This window comes from Alligator sinensis, unplaced genomic scaffold, assembly GCF_000455745.1.
Source record: "Alligator sinensis unplaced genomic scaffold, ASM45574v1 scaffold160_2, whole genome shotgun sequence".
Taxonomy (NCBI): domain Eukaryota; kingdom Metazoa; phylum Chordata; order Crocodylia; family Alligatoridae; genus Alligator; species Alligator sinensis.
In genome coordinates this window covers 324288-345044 of record NW_005842717.1, presented here as the reverse complement: position 1 = coordinate 345044, position 20757 = coordinate 324288, and the positions used below count along the sequence as shown (strand labels likewise).

Here is a 20757-nt window from a genome sequence, read left to right as displayed (position 1 = left end):
CCAGGAGTCCCCTACCACCGATGGGGCTGACTTGGGGTCCCCCACAGCTGATCACACCGATGCAGCATGATCGGCTGTGGGGGGACACCCTTCCCGGTCACTGACTGGCCACTGGGGGACAAGTGTCCACCCCGACTCAGGAGGCACCAGTCGCCCATGCATTACAGTTTTCTGCTACTCTGTCCTCTGTTAATACAAAGCCCGATGCCTTTGTCCTCTTATTTTTCTCTTGAAAAGAAAAATAGAAGACATAAATGTGTCCTGTTTCATATAAATAGAGGACACCTGGACTGTTCTCTGCGATGGCTACCCTAGCAGTAACAATGTTTAAGTGGCTGGGGGCCAAGACTTGGGAGGAGAGGCAAAGGAACTGCGCTTGTTTAGTCTGGAGAAGAAGAGACTGAGAGGGGATTTAATAGCAGCCTTCAACTACCTGAAGGGGGTTTGAAAGAGGACAGAGCCAGGCTGTTCTCAGCTGGTGTCAGGTAGCAAGGAGCAACAGCCTCAGGTCACAGCAAGGGAAGCTTAGGTGAGCAATGAGGAAAAACTCTCTCACCAGGAGGGGAGTGAAGCACTGGAGCAGGTTATTCAAAGCGGTTGTGGGAACTCCATCCTCACAGGATTTTAAGACCTGGGTAGCCAAAGCCTTGGCTGGGGTGATCTAGTTGGGGCTGCTGTGAGCAGGGGTTGGATACTAGATTACCTTAGGGTGGCCATCATAGAGGACAGTCTGGTTGTTCTCTGTCCTCTATTGATACAAAATCCAATGCCTTTGTGTCCTCTATTTTTCTCTTCAGGAGAAAAATAGAGGACATGAAGGCATTGGGTTTCATATCAATAGAGGACAGAGTAGCAGAAAACCAGAATGTCCTCTATGATGGCCACCCTAGATAACCTCCTGAGGTCCCTTCCAACCCTCATTTTCTATAATCCTATGAAGAGCTAGAAAATACAAGAGATGCTTAGTTGAGCTAGTCCTAGGTGCTGGGCTTCACCTAGCTGAAGCAGTGTACCAAGGAGCAGGGTTTGAATTGCACTTTGACTCTTGGGGGGTTTAATACTAAGTTAAAGCAGTTCATTGATTAACAAGTCCACTTAAGTGCCCCCCCCCCCATTTGATTTTTTTTTTTTTTTTTCAAATCTGGGGGGGGGACTCTTGTCTATGGGGATTCAGCCCCCACCAAGCTTAGCCATAATTCAGACCCTGCCAAGAAGGGACGTTTGCACAGTGAGGAGTGTTAAAAGACTGTGAACACTTTAATTCCATTGGTTTTTGTTAACTCTGATGTTTTCTAAATCCAGCCTTCTGCAGGAGGGAGGGAAAGCCTCAAATGAGTAAGGTAAAGCAACCTGGCATCATTAGTGCTTGATTAAAAGAATTTCTTTTGAAGACCTGCTGGCATGTTGAAAATAGATTATTCTTTTAAACTAAGTAGTCATTGCTGTTTTAAAAACAGTGCATGCAGATGCCAGGAACTACAGCAATGTAATTATGGAATAACTGCTCTTGTTAGTTGTTTAATATGACTGCCATTTTAACATCCTGTTGAAAGGGGAATCCCATGCCATGACTAACACCCTTTTACACAAAAGAGTAAACAAGTTTGGAACAATGATAGTTTGTACTATCCAAGATTTTATGCTTAGGCTGGGAGGCATTGGGGGTGTAGAGGTAATGTGCTTAGTTCTGTGTGTCTGGGCCTGGGAGATAAAGTGCATCAATCACTAATTCCTTTTTCTTAAGGGAAAATACTTGGTTTATGAAAAATAAGTCCTCACTTATCTTAACAACTCATTAGTATCTAAAATTTAACTCTTTGTGTTGCTGAGGTGACTGAAAAATACAAAGTACACAGCACCTGGTTTCATTTTCACCTCTGAAGGCTGGCACAGTGCTCTGATTCTTGGCAGCCAAGCAGTGAGTTGCCTCTTTGTGTTGGATTCTCTAGGTCAAACTGTGGACATCTTATTGACAGCTTTAAAGTGACTGCTGCAGAGAGGGGATTGCTGTTGGTGAGTGTCCTTACGGTAGGTTTCATTACAGCAGTTTGTGTGTGTGTGTGAATGAAGGATTGTATTAAATCCAGGTTTACTTCCTGGTTTGGAAGTACGTGTCTTTAACTCAGAGTTTCTAAACTAGGATTATTATTCAACAGTCTCAGTAGCAGCGTGGAGGAGAGAATAACCTACACTTACTAAATTTGCAAATGTCGGGAGGAAGTATTTTTGTTTTAGAGGACAGGATTAAAATTCAAAATGCCAAATTGTAGAAACAGCCTGAAATAAATAGGATGAAATTCAATAAGGGTGTGTACAAAGTACTACGTTTGGGTAGGAATACTCGCTGCATAAATACAAGATGGAGAATGACTGGTTCGTCAGCAGCTCCACATAAACGGATCTACAAGTTACTGTAGACTGCAAACAGAACATGAATCAACAGTGTCATCCTGCTGCAAACAAAATAAAAATCACACTGGGATATATTAACAAGAGTATTACAGATTCAGAGATTAGAAATAATCCTTCTAATTGACACTGCATTGATAAAGCTTCAACTAGAGTGTTCAGTTTTGGGGCACAGAACTTTAAGAAATATGTGAAGCAACTGTGGAGAATCTGGACAAGAAGAAAATAAACAAACAAAAAAAGGGTCTGGAAAATAAAGGAAATACTGAAAGAAGTAGATATTTTTAGTTTAGAAAGATTGGGAGGCAATTTGACAAGTGTTCACATATGTATAAGTTTGCTGCATATAGGAAGTTTAATAAATAGTCCTCCATGTTGACTGGGCTAGGACATGTAAGAGGTTTAGGTTAGATATTATGAAAGACCTTTTAAAAGTAAGGACAGTTGCACACTGGAATACATTACTTTGAGAGGCTGTTTTTGAAGAGCTACATGGGTTATATCCTGGCTTGAACAGGAGAATTGAGCTGGTGACATCTCAAGGTCCTTTCCAGCCCTGTTTTCTATACTCCCCAGGAGCATTTTGCAGTTTTCAGTGGAAAGCTGCCTGATAGTCAGAAACAAGAAGAGCTGTACCAAGCTACAGAATTGCAGGCTAATACAGGTAAAAATACTTTGCTTTTCCTAATATTAATTTCCATGAAGGTTGGTCTACATTAAAATGGTTTGAGCATGATGGCTCTATTGGTAAAACCCCTTAGTGGATATGCAGCTTTGGTCAACCCAGGTAGTTAAAGCAGTCTCCCCCAAACAACAGGGGCAATATCAGCACAAGGAATGTTTGCAGTATAAATTGTGTTTACGTACCATAAGGATGGGTTTGGCAGCACAGCTGTGTTGGTTAGAAGAGTGACCTTTTTTTTTAACAGGCGTACCTTAGCTGGCAAAACTTTGTGGTGTGGACTTGGCCTAAGGAATAGTAGAGATTACTACTAGATGATGGAGACTAGTCTGCATAATTGTGAAGGAGTGAGAAGGAGATTCCTGAGGCACTCTATGAAAATGCAAACCTTGAACTCTGGCCTCGCTGTGCATTTTTTGTTTAGTTTTCTGAGTATAGTGGTGGTGTCTAAGAGATGGTGCAGAGCATCCTACAGTACACTGGTAAGCTTGGTTGTGCAATTCTAAGAAATGCTAAACCTTCTTTAAATATGAGGCTGAGAGCAGGGCAAGGTGATTGAAGATAGAGGTAGTTAGCTGGGTCTATAACCACCTTTATAGACTAACTAGTTTAGAAGGCATGAACTTTCAAGCCTACTTCTGACTCATGCCTTTCTGAAATAGGCTATAGCCTATGAAAGCTCAGTGGTTCTCACCAAGGCTGAGGATATTAGGAAAGACCTAATATCAAGGCATCTCTGAGAAAATGCCAGATCTTCATTTTCAGTCTCTTTTTAACTACAGAAAAATAGCAGAGCAATTTATTGTTGAAAGACCATTCAGTAAGATTACAACTATGGACTTCTATTTGAAGATTCTGGATTCTTTTTGAACCATGTTTGTAAACCTAACAGTGCTATCATTGTGTGGCACCCTTGAAAGGATCTCGGGGCACCTCAGGGTGATGTAACACCTTGTTGAGAATCACTGGTCCGTAAGATGCCACCCTGACCTGCCTTCTGCCTAACTTCAAACTAATGCAGCTAACCACCTCTACCTCTGGGCCCTACCAGAGTTGAAATGATGAAATACCCCATTACCTCATGGGGGTATTTCAAGCCATAATGACATCACAGCTCAGCACTGCTCAGTCCATGTGTGTATTCCGGATACTTCCCCCCATTCCCCCACATAAAAGGATCCATAAGCATCACCCCCACCCCCTCCCCCACTCGTGACTGGAACTGGATTTTCCCATCATGAGTCCTGGGATGTTCCAAAAATTTATATGCATGGGACAACTCGATCCAGGACAACTTGGTCCAGCTTCATTTCATGGAGGGTGGGGCCAAACTAATCACTTACATCAGGCTAAGAGAAGGGGCACCAGAGGGATTCTGGATTAACTGTTTGCGTCCCTGTTGCCCAATGGTTGACAGGCATTTAAGGCTGGTAAAGAAACAGGAATAATTGCAAATGGGAAACAAAGGCATGGCTCAGCTGTGGAAGAGCAGAGGAATTTGAAATGTATGCAATGTTGTGGCTCACCATGACATGAAAAAGAGTTGGCTGTGAGGGAGACCGCACTTAATAAGCCCTACCACATGTCTTATTAAGGGACTGCACAAAAGTGTCCTTTTGGTAGATTCCCATGAGCAGCATAGTTCTTGGCTGTTCCTTGGCTAAAATCTAGTGTAATGGCAGGGCAGCAGACTAGTTTTACTGCCTTGATCAGTGCCAGGAGTGCTAGGGGGATAGTGATGGAGCACTGGGATGGAAGAGGAAGAGGAGTTCTTGGAGCCCAGAACAGTATTGGTGGCAGTTTTGGAGAGAAGTGTAGCAGTTATAAAAGGGAAAGCAGACCGAGAGGTGAGAAGCAAATTGGAGAGTGGAAGCAAAGATAAGGAAAGTAGGGAAGAAAGGTGTGGTGGGATCAGTGTTTTTGGAGGCTTTACTGAAGGAAACAATGAGGGAAAAATTCAATCAGCAGGAAGAACAGGACAAGGGAAGAGAAGGTCAGGAGAGAGAAATGGGGAATGAAATAATGAATTGATGGGAAGAGGAAGACTAGTGGGAAGAATAAGCTAGACCTGCAAAGAGAAAAATGGGAGGAAGCAAGAGATGGAGTGGCTGGTAATATATGTCTGAGAACAAGGGCAATAGTAACAAGGGAAGAAATCGGATGAAGAATAGATACAAATTTATAGAAAAAATATTGTTTAAAGTTTTGAATGTTAAAGTGAAATATCTGAATAGCTTGGCCACCTTTCTTGACTGGAAGTCTTGGAAAATTTTATACTGGAGTGAGAAGCTTATGAGGATTTTTGGAAGATGTATGCAGTAATAGGTAAGAGAGAAGAACTTAAAGGGATAGGTTTTATTGCAGGAGAAAAGACGATGATTATTTGAATATACCTGAGATGGAGAGAGAAAAATGGTTGGAGAATTATGTACAAATAGTTATGTATGTTGAGAAGTACGCAATAAATATGGTATATAGACAGGATCATGGAAAGCTCAAGTGGTAACGAGGGCAGATGATAGGAGTCCTAGCAGGATAATGCACTTACCACCAGTGTCAGTAATCCAAGTTGGGCTACACTGAGGGCTTATAATGTATTTTGGACAGCCTAAACTCCATAGCAAGTGTGAGCAGATCTACAGAGGAGCAGCAGAGACAGGCAAGGGAAAATGGGGAAGAAGACGTTGGGTCAGAACGCATGACAGTGGAGGAGACCCCACAAGAAGGCAGAGCCAGTGAGGAAGAGTGAAATTTCACAAAGTCATGCAGCTGGTGACAGAGGAGGGAAAAGAAGGAAAGATAAGTGGAACAAGTGACTTTGAGACAAAGGAGAGAACAATACAGGAAGGAGTGAGGATAGAGCAGGAAAAAGTAGACAGCCACATTGGGAAAAGAAAGGAATTGCATGCTATATGAAGCTTAGAAAGAAGAAGGTGGACAAAGAGCGGGGTGGGGGAAGGAGACAGGTTGATAAAAAGCTCATCAGAGTTAATGTGATCTTGGACTAATGAAGGCGAGCAGGGAGCAGAAAGGTAGGGGAAAGGGGAGTCTTTCTTAAATGTTAAAGCAATAAAACAACTGGTAAAGACTATGGGGATGCAAAGAGCGGGAGGATTAGAGCCAACAGCATCAAGCAGCAGTGTAGAGGACTCGTAAAGTGGTAGACACATGAAATGTAAATGGACAAGCATGACTTTGTGTATTGCATCTGTAAATGTCAGAAGTGTGTTATCAAGGAAAAGGTGGAATAATATTATGCCAATATTAAGTGGGATTAAAGGAGACCTATGTCCACAAGAGTGTGGAATTCCATGGGAGAGGGATTACAAGCATTTTGTAAAGGGGTGGAGATGTGAACCATCATCGTGGGCAGGGTCAGGTGTAAACAAAGTAGCTGGAGTCAGTTATGCTCAAGGGTGAGGAAGTGGAAATGCGGCAAATGCAAGTAATTGTGGAAGGAGGACTGCAATAGATGATGGTAAAATTTGAAAAGAAAGTGTTAAAGATTTATAATATATGCACACTGGCTGGAAGATATAATAGAGGCATACAGGGAAACAATGGAGGGTAGGGAGGTAGGGGAGGATTTTGCAGAAGGTGTGGTGACTTTGGTATTCGGGAAGGGAAAGGAAGATGTTTTAGGCAACTGGAGACCAATAACCATTTTAAATGTACACTGCAAATTGATGGCAAAAGTATTGGCCAAAAGAATGCATGACTGCATAGCAGATGTGAAGACACAGCACATTTGTTCTGAGAAGAGTTTATCCTAGACCCTATTGTTAATGAGAGATGTCATATTGGATGTGCAAGAGAAGAAAATAAATATAGTAATAATAAATCTAGACTTGGAAAAAGCTTGTTGTGCGGGCTGGGAGCGATCTGGGCCCTTTTTCGCGCCGCGCGGGCTGTGGCCAGCAGCCCGGGCACGCTGGGTCGGAGAAAACAGGTGACATGCTAGAATTAGGCACGGGCGCTTAATGGTTGATTCAAGATTGTTTACGTACACCGAAGATGGTTGCGGTGTAGGCTGGACAGTTTCCCAGGCACAGCTCCGCTTAAATCCTCATTTGAGGACTCAGACAATATTCGGATCACTCCCACGGAGTTGTCGAGGCTCCGTGGATCCTTTTGCATGCAGGGAGAGGGATACGTCGAGAATTGCGAACGGCGACGGGGAGAGGCTAGAGGCTGATCAGACCCCTGTTGCCTGCTTGAAATGCACTGGGTTCGATAGGCTCCGCAGCGCTTAGAGATCTTGCCACGTGGGAATAATTTAGAACTAGCCAATGGTGGGGCACAAATTTGAATACGAATGGCGGGAACTCCTTGCAACGTGCATTTCTGTGCTGCAACAAAGAAATGCACCCTGCAAAGAAAGCTACTGGTGGTGGGAATTCTTTTGCACCGGGGTTTTCCTCTGCAGCAGAAAACTCCACCGTGCAAAAAAGCTGCAATTTAGCGGGAACAATTTAGCAGTGCCGAAGCACTCACAAAACAAAAATCACACCCTTGGGTTGTGACACTTGTGATAGGGTTGAACATGATTTCATGTTTGAAGTATTGCAAAGGATGAGGTTTCCAGAGAAGGTGATCGGATGGGTCAAAGTGCTATACAGTAAAGCAGGAAGTTGAGTACTGGTGAATGGTTACTTGAACAAAGCCTTCCCCACAGAGACAGAGGTAAGACAGAGATACCTGCTGCCCCCCTTTATTTTTTGTGTGTGCAGTGGGTGAAGACAATGGTGCAGAGAATCCATGATGGTAAGCTGATAAACGAAGATACCAGGAAGAGAAGTTAGATGGACATTATACATGGATGATGCGAACATAGTGGCTTAGGACAATGTATTGATCAAGAGGGTATTGAAGCATACTGAGAACTATGGTGAAGTGTCAGGGGCCAGATTTAAATAAGAAAAAGTACATTGATGGGTGTGGGGAATTGGGAGAATTTACAAAGTTTCAGGCTTTGGGTGGTAGAGAGTATAATCAAGATTTTGGGAATCCTAATGAACACTAAAGGGAAAGGAACAAAGGTGTGGGAGAAGATAGAAGAGTGAGACAGGTCTTGGGATTGTGGAGTGATAGAACATTATCTTTCAAGGGTAAAGTGGCTGTGGTACCCTTGCCAATCATCCTTTACATGGAAGTGGTGTATCCACCATCATGGCAATGGATAAGGAGGGTACAAAGGCAGATATGCATTTTGGTGGGGTAGGGGAAGTAAAAGAGAAAAGTTGCCAGAATGGAGCTATAAATGAAGCTATACAAAGCCAGGGAATTAACAGGCTGGGGAATGCCAGATTTGGAAAGCTTCGTGTATAGTTACTTTATAAGTATGTTCTATAAAGAAACAATGGAGGGGTGCCGAAGACTGCATGTTTCTGCCGTTACCTGGCAGGAAGAACATTAAGAAGATGGGACATGTATGAGGAGATTGGAAAAAGCCGTGAGTATGACAGCCACCCACCCACTATACAAAGATGGAGAGTTTCATAAGGGTAAATAAACTTGAGGGAGTGGGATTAGAATGCTTGAAAGACCATAAGAAGGTAATTTAATATTATAAGAAAGAAACATAAAAAATAGTTGGGGATCTCATGGAAAGACAGACGGCAAATGTGTGGAAAGAAGTGACAGATAATAGACTGAAAGGAGAACATAAGGATATCATATGGATGATGATGTGGGATATTCTTCCTGTGAGGGGCATTCAGCATAAATGGGATTTGGTAAGTTTGGCAGCATGCCCAAGAGGTATGTAGGGCTGAAGAATCTGGATTACATATATTTTGGGACTGCCCTTTTGTGCAAGAGGTATGGGAAGGGGTGAGTCATTTTTTGAGGCTGATCAATGTGGACTGTGACTTAATATATTAAATGGTATTGTATGGGTTAATGTCCAAAGGACTAGACAGACAGAGACTGATAACCATGGTATTTTGTGTGACAGTAACAATATGGAAGGTGAGAAAACTACTGTTGGTCAAGGGACTGGTTTTCACCAGAAGAGAATGTTTGGAGTTGGCAATATATGAATTGAAATGCTATGCGGATCAAGATGTAGATGAGATGGGAGAAGGCAGAGAAGAGATGGAGGAAAGAAGAATGACAGTGTTTCCTCGAAAAGGACAAAGGGATGGAGTGAAAATTGTTGCTTCCTTCTGGGTTGGGGGTGGTTTGTGAGAGGTTAGTGTGTTAATGGTGAAAAGGGGTGCAAGAAGAACAAGATACACACTCGTCTCTGTCAGGATGTTTGCACCATATGGGCCATATGTATTATAGTTATGCTTAGTGTTAACTGTATTCAATCAAATTCATAGTTGGTTTCCACTGCTGAGCACATGATGTTTTCAGCAGCAGTTTAACAGACAATGTATTTAGATAGATTTCCTTGTATGTGAATGTAAGGCAAGGGGCTTTTTTTTCCCCTTGCCAGCTGGGGAAGGGAAACGTATCTTGTATTTGGATAAATATGGTTTTGCTAGCAGTTAGTTTTAAGTAGTGCAATGTAACTATTGCTCCTTCTAGTAATCACTGAAAGGGAATGCAGTCTGGCCTCTGAACAAACTATATGGTATGTGTACTCCTGTCTACTGATCATTCTAAACAGGAAAAGATTGGCAACAGATTTTTAAAGTGACAACTGCCTCCCTAGGTAACTCAATATCAGGAAGTACCACAACATTTACATTTAAGATCAGATTGTATTAATGTATAAAGCAGTTCTCAAAAATAAGTGCTTTTTTTCCCCCCACTTTCTTCCCCCATCTTCATTTCTGCTATCCGCAAAAGATAATTTCATATACTCAGCAAAGCTGCAGTACTACAGCATATCTTCTATACTATTAATGGTAAGGTATGTCAACAATTTGTCCGATGATGCCTGGTGAAGTGCTAATCCTCTTGCACCTTCTTTCTTTTGTTTAGGAGAATCTGTTAGGCTGACTATTTCTGAAGGATCCTTGGGCTTCTTCCTGAACTCTGTATGTGTGTGTGTGTAGGTTCACATGTGGATTACCTAATGGACCGCTACAGATATTTCATCTTTAACCAAAAGAGCATGGTCATTCTGGGTCTCTTCCAAATAGCCTGCAGTACAGTGTGTGTTGTCAATGGATTCATAGACGGCACTTTCAGAACAGAATCGTCACTGAGTACAACCAGAGCACCCATATGGGCTGGAGTGGTAAAGTTGGAAAACCTTTTCTGTTTGCTTCTATCATGTGGAGAACTATAGTTCAGATGTTGGTTCCCTTGGCAGGAAAAACCTCTTGGCTTTTCCTCCACCATACGTCTTGGAATCTATGTGCTTTGCAAGCAGGACAGCAGATGGATACTGAGATAGGACAGGGAGAGGGAAAGGATATCAGACGGGGGAAGCAGAACAAGATTTAGCCTTTTTCACCAGGCACTGGTTGATGTATAGAAATTACATGTCCCATTATCCTCGCTCTCAATTTCAGGTTACAACCAAAAGAAAGATCTGTAAAGCTAGAAATACTAAGATTGAGAGGGAGGGTAGGTAAAATGTAATGCCCACATTGTTGCATAGTTTAAGTTTCAATTTAAAATTAGTACACCACCACTTCTTGTTTCCCTCATTATTAATAGGGGCAGCACTGCTTTAATTCCAGATTAGGAATGAACATTTAAACACATCAAGGTTTTGTAGGTGGTCAGAGCAGCTTGAACACATAAGGCTTCCAATATACCTAGGATGAAAGGTTAATGTGTCATTTTGTGGCATAAAATGATTCAGGGTCATTGCTGTAGAGTGATTGTTCTTTGGCCTGTTAAATGGGCTACTGGTTCAGAAAAACAGAGTCTCCAACATAAAATCTCTTCTGACTATTTTAAAGTTTCACACAAGCAGCAATGTGTAAAGATTATACTGTAATGGTGAAATCCTGGCCTTGCTGAATGGCAAAGCTCCTGTTGTCTTCAGCGTGGCTAAAACTCAAATCAGCTAGACTTCTGGGATGGGCACACAATTTTCAACAGGTTAGCAGGGAATGAAAGATGGGTAATCCAAAATTTTAACTGTTACCCTTATCTTGAACCCCCAAAATGTACATTCTGTACATTACAGGTGCTATGGCATCTGAGGCCTTTTGTCTTGGGGCATTTGAGGTCTTTATTTCACTGTTTACCAGCCTGTGAGTGTAAATATAACCTTAATTCGAGGAGTTGAACTTCCACCACATTTATTACTGAAGCTTTGTAAAACTTGACAAGGTAAGAGTTTCATAAAACTTAAATTGTATAAAACTTTTACCTTATAAAGACTGGCACGTGATTGCAGTACTAATACAAATAATAAGGCAAGCTTTGTGTGGGAATAGTTTTGTTCCACCAATGCCTACATAATAATAAAAAGTAGAAAGTTTGTTTGAGTTCCTTAAATGTTCTCATATCACCTGCCCACCCTGTTCATAAACTGTGCCCAAACTGTCCAGCAGTTGACTCGAAGTGCCTTTTACATTGGAATTGTCCTTGCTCTGCTCAGTTTCCTTCTCTTCATAAAATGAACAAGGACCTACCTGCTGAGCAACTGTTAGCAGCTCACTGAAACCTTGGTACATATATTGTTGGGTATTGTAAAGCTTCAAAACCAGTCTTGGAATTACTAACATAGGGTGTGATCCACTGCATCAGTGCTTATGTCCATCCAATCTAGTGCCTGCTGCCAACAGCAGCCACTACTGGATGCTTCTGAGGAAGGCAGTGAAATAGCCTGTGTTTCTCTCTTAATGAGGGCTCATCCTGATCTCTAATAGATAGAGCAGGAGTGGGCAAAATGGTGGATCTGGCCAGTGGATCTTGCCGACTCCATTTCCCAGCAGCTCTGCTTGTATCGTCATGGCCAGTTTCCATGGAAACCCTAGCACGGGGCCAAGGTTTCTATGGAGACTGGCCCCAGCAGCACTGGCAGGGAGTACTGCTGGGCAGGTAGCTGGGATCTTGCAGCGGTGACAGCATGGTCCGGAGCTGGGGCAGAGCTGTGATCTACTGCCCACATGACCCAGGCACCCCTTTTTCCCCCTCTCAGATCCAGGGTGTGTGGGCAGCAGGTTGCAGCTTTTCCCTGACTCTGGACCATGCTGTCACTGCTGCAAGATCCCAGCCTTGACCCCAGAGCAGCTCCCCACCCAGCTGTGCACCTTGCCAGTGCTGCTGGGGTTGGTCTCCATGAAAACCCTGGCCCTGCATTGTCACGGGACTGCTGCTACTGGGGTCTCGATGGAAACCAGCCACAGCAATGTGGGCAGGGGCTGCTGGGAAATAGAGTCCACTGCAGGCCCAATCTGGTTTGGGTACCGCGCTTTGCCTGCCCGAATTAGAGACTGGCTTCAGCCCTGAAGTCTAGGATTTGTCACATTTACGGTAGACCTGACTGGCAAAAACCCTGCATTTTTCCTTGTCCCAAACACTCCTGCAACACCATGCATCACTGCTTGCCTGATCTCCTGGACACCAGGTAAAGCAGTACAACCTAGAAACAGGGTGGGAGGCAGGTTGGCTCTTTGCTCCTTCAAGTTGGAGGCTGCACCTAATGGTATCTATATGGGCTGCAGCCTTCCAGTGGGATTACAAGAACAGCCTGGTTCCCACATGTCATCCAAGGCAGGAGATTCATGCAGGGGTGAGTGCCTGTGCCTGTAGTCGCAGTCTGTGTGCATGGTTAAAGGCACAGTTATTGATCCTGTTCTTCAGTGCAAGTTATTGTGACTCAGGGTCATATATGTAACTAGAAAGGGGAAGGCCTAGGGGCTAGTTCTTGCACTGGCTGGATATAAATGACTATAGATTCAGAAATCACAGCTTTATTGGATAATAATTTTGTCACCTTGTCTATAATTGACATTAAATCACCTGATGACCAGAATGTAAGTCTGTTAAAGCCCACTCCATTCACGCCATAGCTTTAGGAGCTGGCATTGCAGGTGCACTGAGGGACACAGTAGGCATTATGGTCTAATGTAAATACTTGCTTTAGGTTGGCAAAATCTAGATTAAATAATGAAAATAGCCAGAAGCAGAACATCTTGGAATGGGTAGTCTTGCTGAATTCAGCTTAACAAACCACACTTCGAGTGAAGACTAAGATGCATAGCCATGGGCAAATGCAGGATTTTGAAAGAGGGGTGCAGATGTTGTGGTGCATCATCACATATAATACAACACGCGTATCTCCAATTAAAAATAAACTAGAAGTTTTACTACTAAGCTAGGGTCCTAGGGCTGTATTATTCGGTTTTGAATTGGACCAAAAACGCACACAAATGTATTGGAATGTGCATTAATTTGTTATATCGTATATTATGTATAAAAACACACAAAAAGGCCAAAAAAATCCAAAGATGTTTCAGGAGTTCTGCAGTCATTCAAATTAAACGGGCATCTCTCTCTTTCAGATTCATAACACAAAATCTAGCCTTCCTGAGCATCTTGACAGTGTATCCAATGCTTCACAGAAACTGTAGTTTCATTTCTGAGTTGATATTTTTTGCTAGAATTAAAAACAGTCTGCAGGGCCATGAAAAAGGAGTTACATTACCAGGAGCCAGCTCAGAGACAGCAGAATTGCAGAGGAGAGGCTAGCTTGATTAGTAGAACATCAAGACCATTACAAAGGAGGGTCACTAGTACCTGCGGAAGGAAGAATATAAAAAGAAACAGGTCGATTATCATGATTATAAAGTCAATTGGCTCTGTCACTGCTGCCTGGATAGAAATGCTGCCTTCTTACAATTAGTTTTAAACTTTGGGTGGAACAGGAATCAAAGTGGGATGCAACTGCACCACTGCACCCCTCCTCCTGGATCTGCCCACATGCATGGTCTTGGCAAAATGCATTCAAACAACCCCTTCACACATTTTCCCCAATTCCTAGTATGCCCTTCCCTCCATCTGCTGTCACCTGTGAGCTCTCTGACAGGAACATGTATGAGATACTTCAGCTGGGTTGGTTGAGGACTTACCATATTAAAAGGAGAGCCTCAAAATAATGGTGATGTAGAATTGTGTAGTCTTTTCACATTGCTGTTTACTGATGTACAAAGGTTGAAGTAAATTAAACTACTGCACAGTGTATAAATGTGCACCAACTAAAGAGTTCTCAACAATGAAAAGCAGATGACCTTCAATTCCTTGCAATATTAATTGCCAGTTCCATTTTGGCTAATGGAAAGCAAGTGTTAAGCAAGTGTAACACCACTGAAATGTGACATTTCTCCTCAAATTATAAAGCAAGCCTGGAATAGCTGCTATCTTGGCACTTATGTTCAATAGCAGAATACTCTTCACTTTCTAAAGAAATGGCATAATGCCCTGCTTGGAACTCCAGCAGCTGCACAGAAAACCATGTTTGAAGCCCATCAATTATTGTGACCTAAAATGCAAGCCTTCTCCAGAGTCCTATCCTCATTCATTCAATGGAGAAGCATGCCCAAGTCCTGTGCAGGAACCATGCATGAACTTAAATAACCTTGCCTCTGCTTATAATCAGGCTTCAGTGACTCCCTTATGGAATATTTCTGCTTTAAGAAAATTGTCATTGGCAACATAGTAGCATAGTCTCTTTCACATGCTGCTTTTTTAATTGCAATTTCTTTTTCCTTCTGATCTGCAGGTCATGAGTGTTCCTGGAATTCTAGCTTTATTTTCTTCCCAGAGAAAGAATCCAATTCTTGTAAGCTTTTACATTTCTTTAAAGGGGTGCCTAAATACTTTTTTGTAAACTGCACTAAGTTGGCAGTGTTCTGACTTTTTCGTATGCTAGTTCTCAATCCTGCAGCAAGAGCCTTGCTCCCTGAGTTTTTTGTGTAATAGTGCTAAATTCTTCAACAAACTGAGAATCTGGCAGTGTTAACTGATCATTTCTTGTGGATCAGTTATTCCACAGTTGATTGGATTTTAAATTCAAGTGTTTGCTTTTTAAGGTAAAGATGTTCCCATTGTTCTCTAGTTTGCTGAACAAAGTTGTAGTGGTTATGGTAAAACAGTAACTGTGATAGCATGTATAACCAGATGGCTGCTTAGCCAGTTCTTTCTGGCCAAGTATACTCCAAAAGATTCTGTTTATTAATAAAGTGAATCGCCAGAAGAACTTTGGCTTTTACTTCATCTAATTGTTCTAACTGATGAACCCAAGATTTGGGGAATTGGGATTAGACAGTGTATGTTATGTAAGTGGTTGTTTAATAGACTTTAGCTGAACTAGACTATGGCCTTCTGCTGCTGCTTTTTCCTATTGCTCTTCATTACCACCCTATAATTATAAAGCTTGAGACTCTGCTGCATTGATTCCAGATACATTTCCATTGTCAGCCTTTTTTGCCTCTCTCTCCTGTTTAGTATTGCCCAAACACTCAAAATTGGAAGGCTAGATCTAGAGAGCCCAGAAGAGATTTCTAGAAAAGGAGGTGACTCAGGTGGTTCCCAATTGTGAGTCCCTCTTTAAAAAATTACAGCTGGTAAATGTGGATTGTTGGAAGCCCTTGCTGCAGTGATTTCACAATGCAAAGGCACTAGGTTCCCATATTGCTCTATTGTGCATCCTCCATGCTTATTTTACAAGGGTATCATCACGTGCCTTTTGCAACAAAGTCAGAACATATTGACCCACATTATAGGGCAAAGAGGTCCTTTAATTCCTCTCTCCACACTCACCAGTTTTGTTTTTTTCCCCTTTCCCTTTCTCAGGTGAATGCAATGCTAATTGCCTCTATATTTTCTTGTTTCACCACCCTCGTTGTAATAATTTATGCTTCCCTAACATTAAACTTTGGTGAAGAAGAGGAAGACTTGAATCATGTACCAATTCATGTTGTTCATACGGTAAGTGTCAGTTTTGTATGTTGCAACCAAACCATCAAAAGGCAAACTCCCTGCACTGCACATCAGCTTCTGGGACACTGTGTTGTCTTAGACCTTCAGATATTCTAGAAAGTGGATAAAACTTCAGATGTCTGAGCTAACCTTAAACTGGCCATCTTGGATACTGAATACAGTGTAGTTACAGCAGCATGGGGTTCAGTGCAGGCTTTGAAACATAACTAGGATCCTTGGTAAGTACTCGGGCAGCTATCCCACATTTGGTTATTACTGTTGCAACTATGCTAGTCCTCAAGCTAGCTAAAGGTTGACTTGGGCGTATCTATGAACTACAGTCATACCTTTGAATAATTAAGTCATCCTTGTGATGCTACTCTTGAGGCACCTACCAAGATGTTGTGCTTTACCATATAGATTCTTCATTACAAGATTCTTGGGTCCAAATTTTTGGTTCAGCCTGGTACATTACTGTGCCTTTTCCTAGTCTCCCTCCCTCCTTTGTATGAATGCAATCCAGACCTCCGCTCCTAAGAATTCTAAAATCGGATTGCTTTTTGAATTCAGCCTTAATAATCAATCTGCTGCTCTAAAAATTGTGGCACTGGTCACTGTCAAAGTTGATGAGAGGACTAGATGTACTGCTGGCTTGATCTGGCCTAGCAGTTCCTACAATACTGAATAGGCATCTTGGGTGACATCAGTTTAAAATAGCCAGGATGCTGCCAATCAAAATATTATAGGAGTGTGGGTTCTGTCCCATGATGTAAACGTCCAGTGGTGAGGGCCTGAGGTGTTGCCTTGTAGACCAAAAGTGTCTTGTAAAAGCAGTCAAGAGATTAGGATGTATGCTTGGGGCTAATTCCTTTGCACACCTAAGTGACACTGACCTAGCTGCATAACTGCTGTTGTTAGCAATTACAGTTTGGCTCCATGTAACTTTATTTGGCCTGTGTTTGCTTTCTGAGCATGCTCGTTAGGTTTTTTTCTAGCTGCAGAGATGCCTGGGTAAGTACTAGACCCTCCTGGGTCACGGAAAAAATATGACTATTTGGCAAGGAGAGAGGGGCAAGGAGGAGGCATCTCACACTTTTCATCCTGATTCCCTAGTATTTGTGGCACTTGTCTGGGGGTAGGGGAGCAGGAGGCCTAGGTTCTAGGCACCCTTTACCCAGAAGGGGTTTGACCCTCTGGGTCCTGCTTCCAACAAAAGTGTTCTAACCACCAAGATACCAGTTCAGCATTACCCAGAGCACTCTTTAGCCTTCTCTTGAGTATGGCTCATTCGATAGCTAGTGATCATCAGGTTCAGCAAACAACATCATGCATGAATTGGAGGAATTAAACAATAAACTTTAATTGTGAAGGAGTAGGCAACCTCTGCAGATCTGTTGTGCGTCTCTGACTAACTAGTTACTCCCCGTCTTGGGGACCATCTCCCAATTTCCAGTTTCCTCAATCTCCTATTAGGGAGCTTCTCTCCAAATTATAACTTCTGCCACTACAGCCAGGAGAAGAACAAGCCAGAGGACTGATTGAGTGAGATGGCTTTTGCTCTGGAAAGGAATGGGCCTTGATTCTAGGGCTGAAAGGGGCAGAAGCTAGCCCACTACTGTTTATTCATTTGCTTGCCCTCTTGAAGTTGGTCTACTAGGCAGCCACAAAGAAAAAAGCAAGCTAAATGGTGGGTGGCTTAATGAAATAGATGCTGCCCTGGAAAGATAATAATAGTAGGGGCTCTAGATTCAACTTGGTTCTGTTTGTGCTGTGAAACAATATCGTGTCCCAAGATCAGTATGCCCTTTATGAAGAGAAAAGTAGGACTCTTAGTTTTAAGTTTTTACAAATATTTCAAAACTGAACTCTCATGTGAACAAAACGCAGCACTTTGCTAAATATGGTGGCATTTAGGGGTCAAACAGAAGACTAAGTCTGAATTCCACTAAATTTTGCCATGTGTGTAAGACAAATCCCTTTACTGCTTTGCTTCTCAGTTTGCCGATTTGTAAATTTAATATTTACTTTTTATTAAATATTTTGACATCATGGTGGAAGAGGCACACATAAGTGAAAAAGATATACATCTTTTTGTACATTTGTACAAAAAGTTGTACATTTTCAGAATCCCTGACTTATCAAGACAGCTGTAATGTAGATGCTGAATTTTAGATACCCATTTCAGGAAAATGTGGTGTAAATATGTGTCCATTTCATACAACATTGGCTGACTATTACTTCTTTCTGAAGGTCAGAATAAAATTCACCTGGTTCCAGTAACAGCTTGCTGCTGGGATGAATGTGTTATGAAAAAATGCAGTCATATGCATGTCTGGCTAAAGCCAACTTTTTAATGTCAAGCTGCTCGGATACAATATGTTATACTATGCAACGATGGTATTAAAATGAATGGTCATTCAGCATCTACTTGTAAGAGCCAAAGTAAAATTATTTCCAAAGCTAGTGTTGGTGGATGTTGTTAGTGTCTTGAGACAAGGTGCTTAAACAGTCTTAATCTCAAACTGCACAATAAAGAACAAAAATAACAGGAAAATGTGTTTGCTTTTTGAAAGGATAGCAAAAAGAAAATAAGAGCAAATGTGGCAGGTAAAATTGGGGACTATAACAGTAGTAAAATGAGAAGTTTCTTTAGCTAGCACTGTTGTAGCATTTGGTGATGTAATACTATTACTGCTATTTTACAATGTAAAATAAATATACTTATGATGGAAAAGTTCTGTCTTGCTCTCAAAGCCAAGTTTTGAGAAATTGCCTTCATTGTTTATTCATCTGCTGCCTCCTTTGTTTCTGTTGCAGAAGTTTGTTCTCGATAAAGTTGTCAAAGGTGCCAACATAGTGATGTTAATTGCATCTATTGGCAGTGTGGTGGTTGTGCTAACTATTGCTTACATGGGCTGCCGAAGTCTTCCACATTGTTCATGCTATGACAGTAGGACTGGAATGGTACGTGAGTGCTGACAGATTTCTTGGACTACTTTGTAAATCCTCTTCCCAAAGTGGTACAAGGCATGTTGTCATGTTTCAGACAGCAGTACCTGAGCTCTGATGACCTGTTTTTTGGGTTTTTTCATTGCCCCACCCCATCCTACCAGGGCTAATTCTAACTGTCCAGGGTCACAATTCTTTACCTTTTGCAAAAGAGGTAGTTCTCCTTCCTCCCCTTCTATCTATCCCCCATTCCAAACTGCTGCCTATTTTTTACTTTAGGACCTCATTAAAGTAGATTGATTCGAGATGCAGCACAGTGAGGGAAAACTTGTTTTCTCATGAAAATTGTCTCCCTTTTACAACATGAAAATTTTGAAATTGATTTTACTAGCACAGTGACTGTCAGAGCAGATTTACTTTAGAATATGAGCATATTACAAGACCTCTAAATGCTCTGATTCCACTTCTGTAGGATCATAGGAAAACAGAGCTGGAAGGGGCTTAACAAAGGTCATCTAGTCCAGGCCCCTGCTCATGGCAGTATCATCCCTGACTAAACAATCCAGACCAAGTGTCTGTCTAAACTGCTTTTGAAAGTTTCCAAGCATGGAGAATCTACAGCTTCTCTAGATAGCCTGTTCCACTGCCTGACTACTCCCTTAGAAAGTTTTTCCTAATCCCCAGCCTAAATTTCCCCTGCTGTAGCTTGAGGACATTATATAAATACTATTATGTCAAGCAGTGGTATAGTCAAGTCATTCTTGACATGTATACTGAAGATGCTAATATCATTATTTGGTGTAGACTGCTGAGAAATTTTTCCACGTATCAAATTAAACTTCCCTTTGGGAGTTTTATTTTGGTAACAGAAGTTGTACTCTTCATTCTAAGCTTATATGTAATTCAAAATTAATTTTCAAGAAAAACTGCTGGAGCACAAATAAAAGGAATTCAATGGAAAGTTAATGCGTCTCATTTGTAGGAATGGTTGCAACCAGCAGAGGACCAGCCACAGACTGTGGAACTGGTTTGCACTCTACAAAGTAAGTAGCTCCCCCTTCCTTTTATACACTTGGAATGATGCACTTTGGTCATAGTTAGATACCTACTGCTGTAAGTGTGTTACAGGCCAGATTCCCAGTGCTTAAATCAGTTGTTAATAGAAAGGAACCCAGCATTTGCCCCAAGAAGCCACAGTATGTCTAACAACCTCTTTTTGTTCTCACACAGGTCATGAGGACAGAATTTTGAATTCACCAATTCAGTTTCCAGACCAAGATTTGGATACAGAAGAAGAAACATCCAAACCTCCCCCATATATCAGACTTGCTTGAAAAATTACTGAGTATTTTAATGCTAGCACACTAAAACTGGAGAACTTTTTTTGTTCTTTGCTATGTTTTCTAAGGACTTAAATAATCTTATGCACATTCTTCTTTTTAACCAAGGAACTACTGAATGCCCAAAGCTTAGGAAAGATCAATGCTACAGTCAAGGAACATACAGTTAAAGAAGATCTGCAGATTTGTGGACTGACTCAAATCTTGGTCTATTACTATACCTCCTCTCTTCCAGGAAGAAGGAGCACCTCTCCCCCTGCTTTTGTTTGCTTTTACTCTGGCTTACAGTAGAATTTGTGTTGCAGTTTCAGTTTACTGGTGCTAGCTTTGAACATTCAAATATTAAACCATGTTGAATTTTTTAAAGATATTTTGGGAGCATCTCCATTTTTACTCACTTTTTAATCTTTTCTCTCTATGAAACCATTCCACAGCAAGAGAAACACTTGCATTTAGGTAACCTTAACATTTTCTTTTCATGAATTGCTTCTGTAAGGTAGGAAACGTATTCCATCAGTCTCCAAGCAGGCTAAAATATCT

General features: G+C 41.8%; 1 protein-coding gene across 2 annotated transcripts; it reads left to right on the top strand.

Annotated features, from left to right (window-relative positions):
• The first annotated feature begins 3056 nt into the window (after window positions 1–3056).
• LOC102374350 lies at window positions 3057–20556 on the top strand. Of its 2 annotated transcripts, XM_025216251.1 has the most exons (7): window positions 3057–3073; window positions 10025–10283; window positions 14730–14789; window positions 15803–15937; window positions 18746–18892; window positions 19860–19920; window positions 20108–20556. In XM_025216251.1, the coding sequence occupies exons 2-7, from the start codon at window positions 10083–10085 to the stop codon at window positions 20209–20211; spliced, it is 708 nt and encodes a 235-aa protein (XP_025072036.1). In that variant the 5' UTR covers window positions 3057–3073; window positions 10025–10082; the 3' UTR covers window positions 20212–20556. The 2 variants fall into 2 exon arrangements, with proteins under 2 accessions (XP_025072036.1, XP_025072035.1); XM_025216250.1 differs by lacking the exon at window positions 3057–3073 and having other exon boundaries at window positions 9567–10283.
• The last annotated feature ends 201 nt before the right edge of the window (window positions 20557–20757 follow it).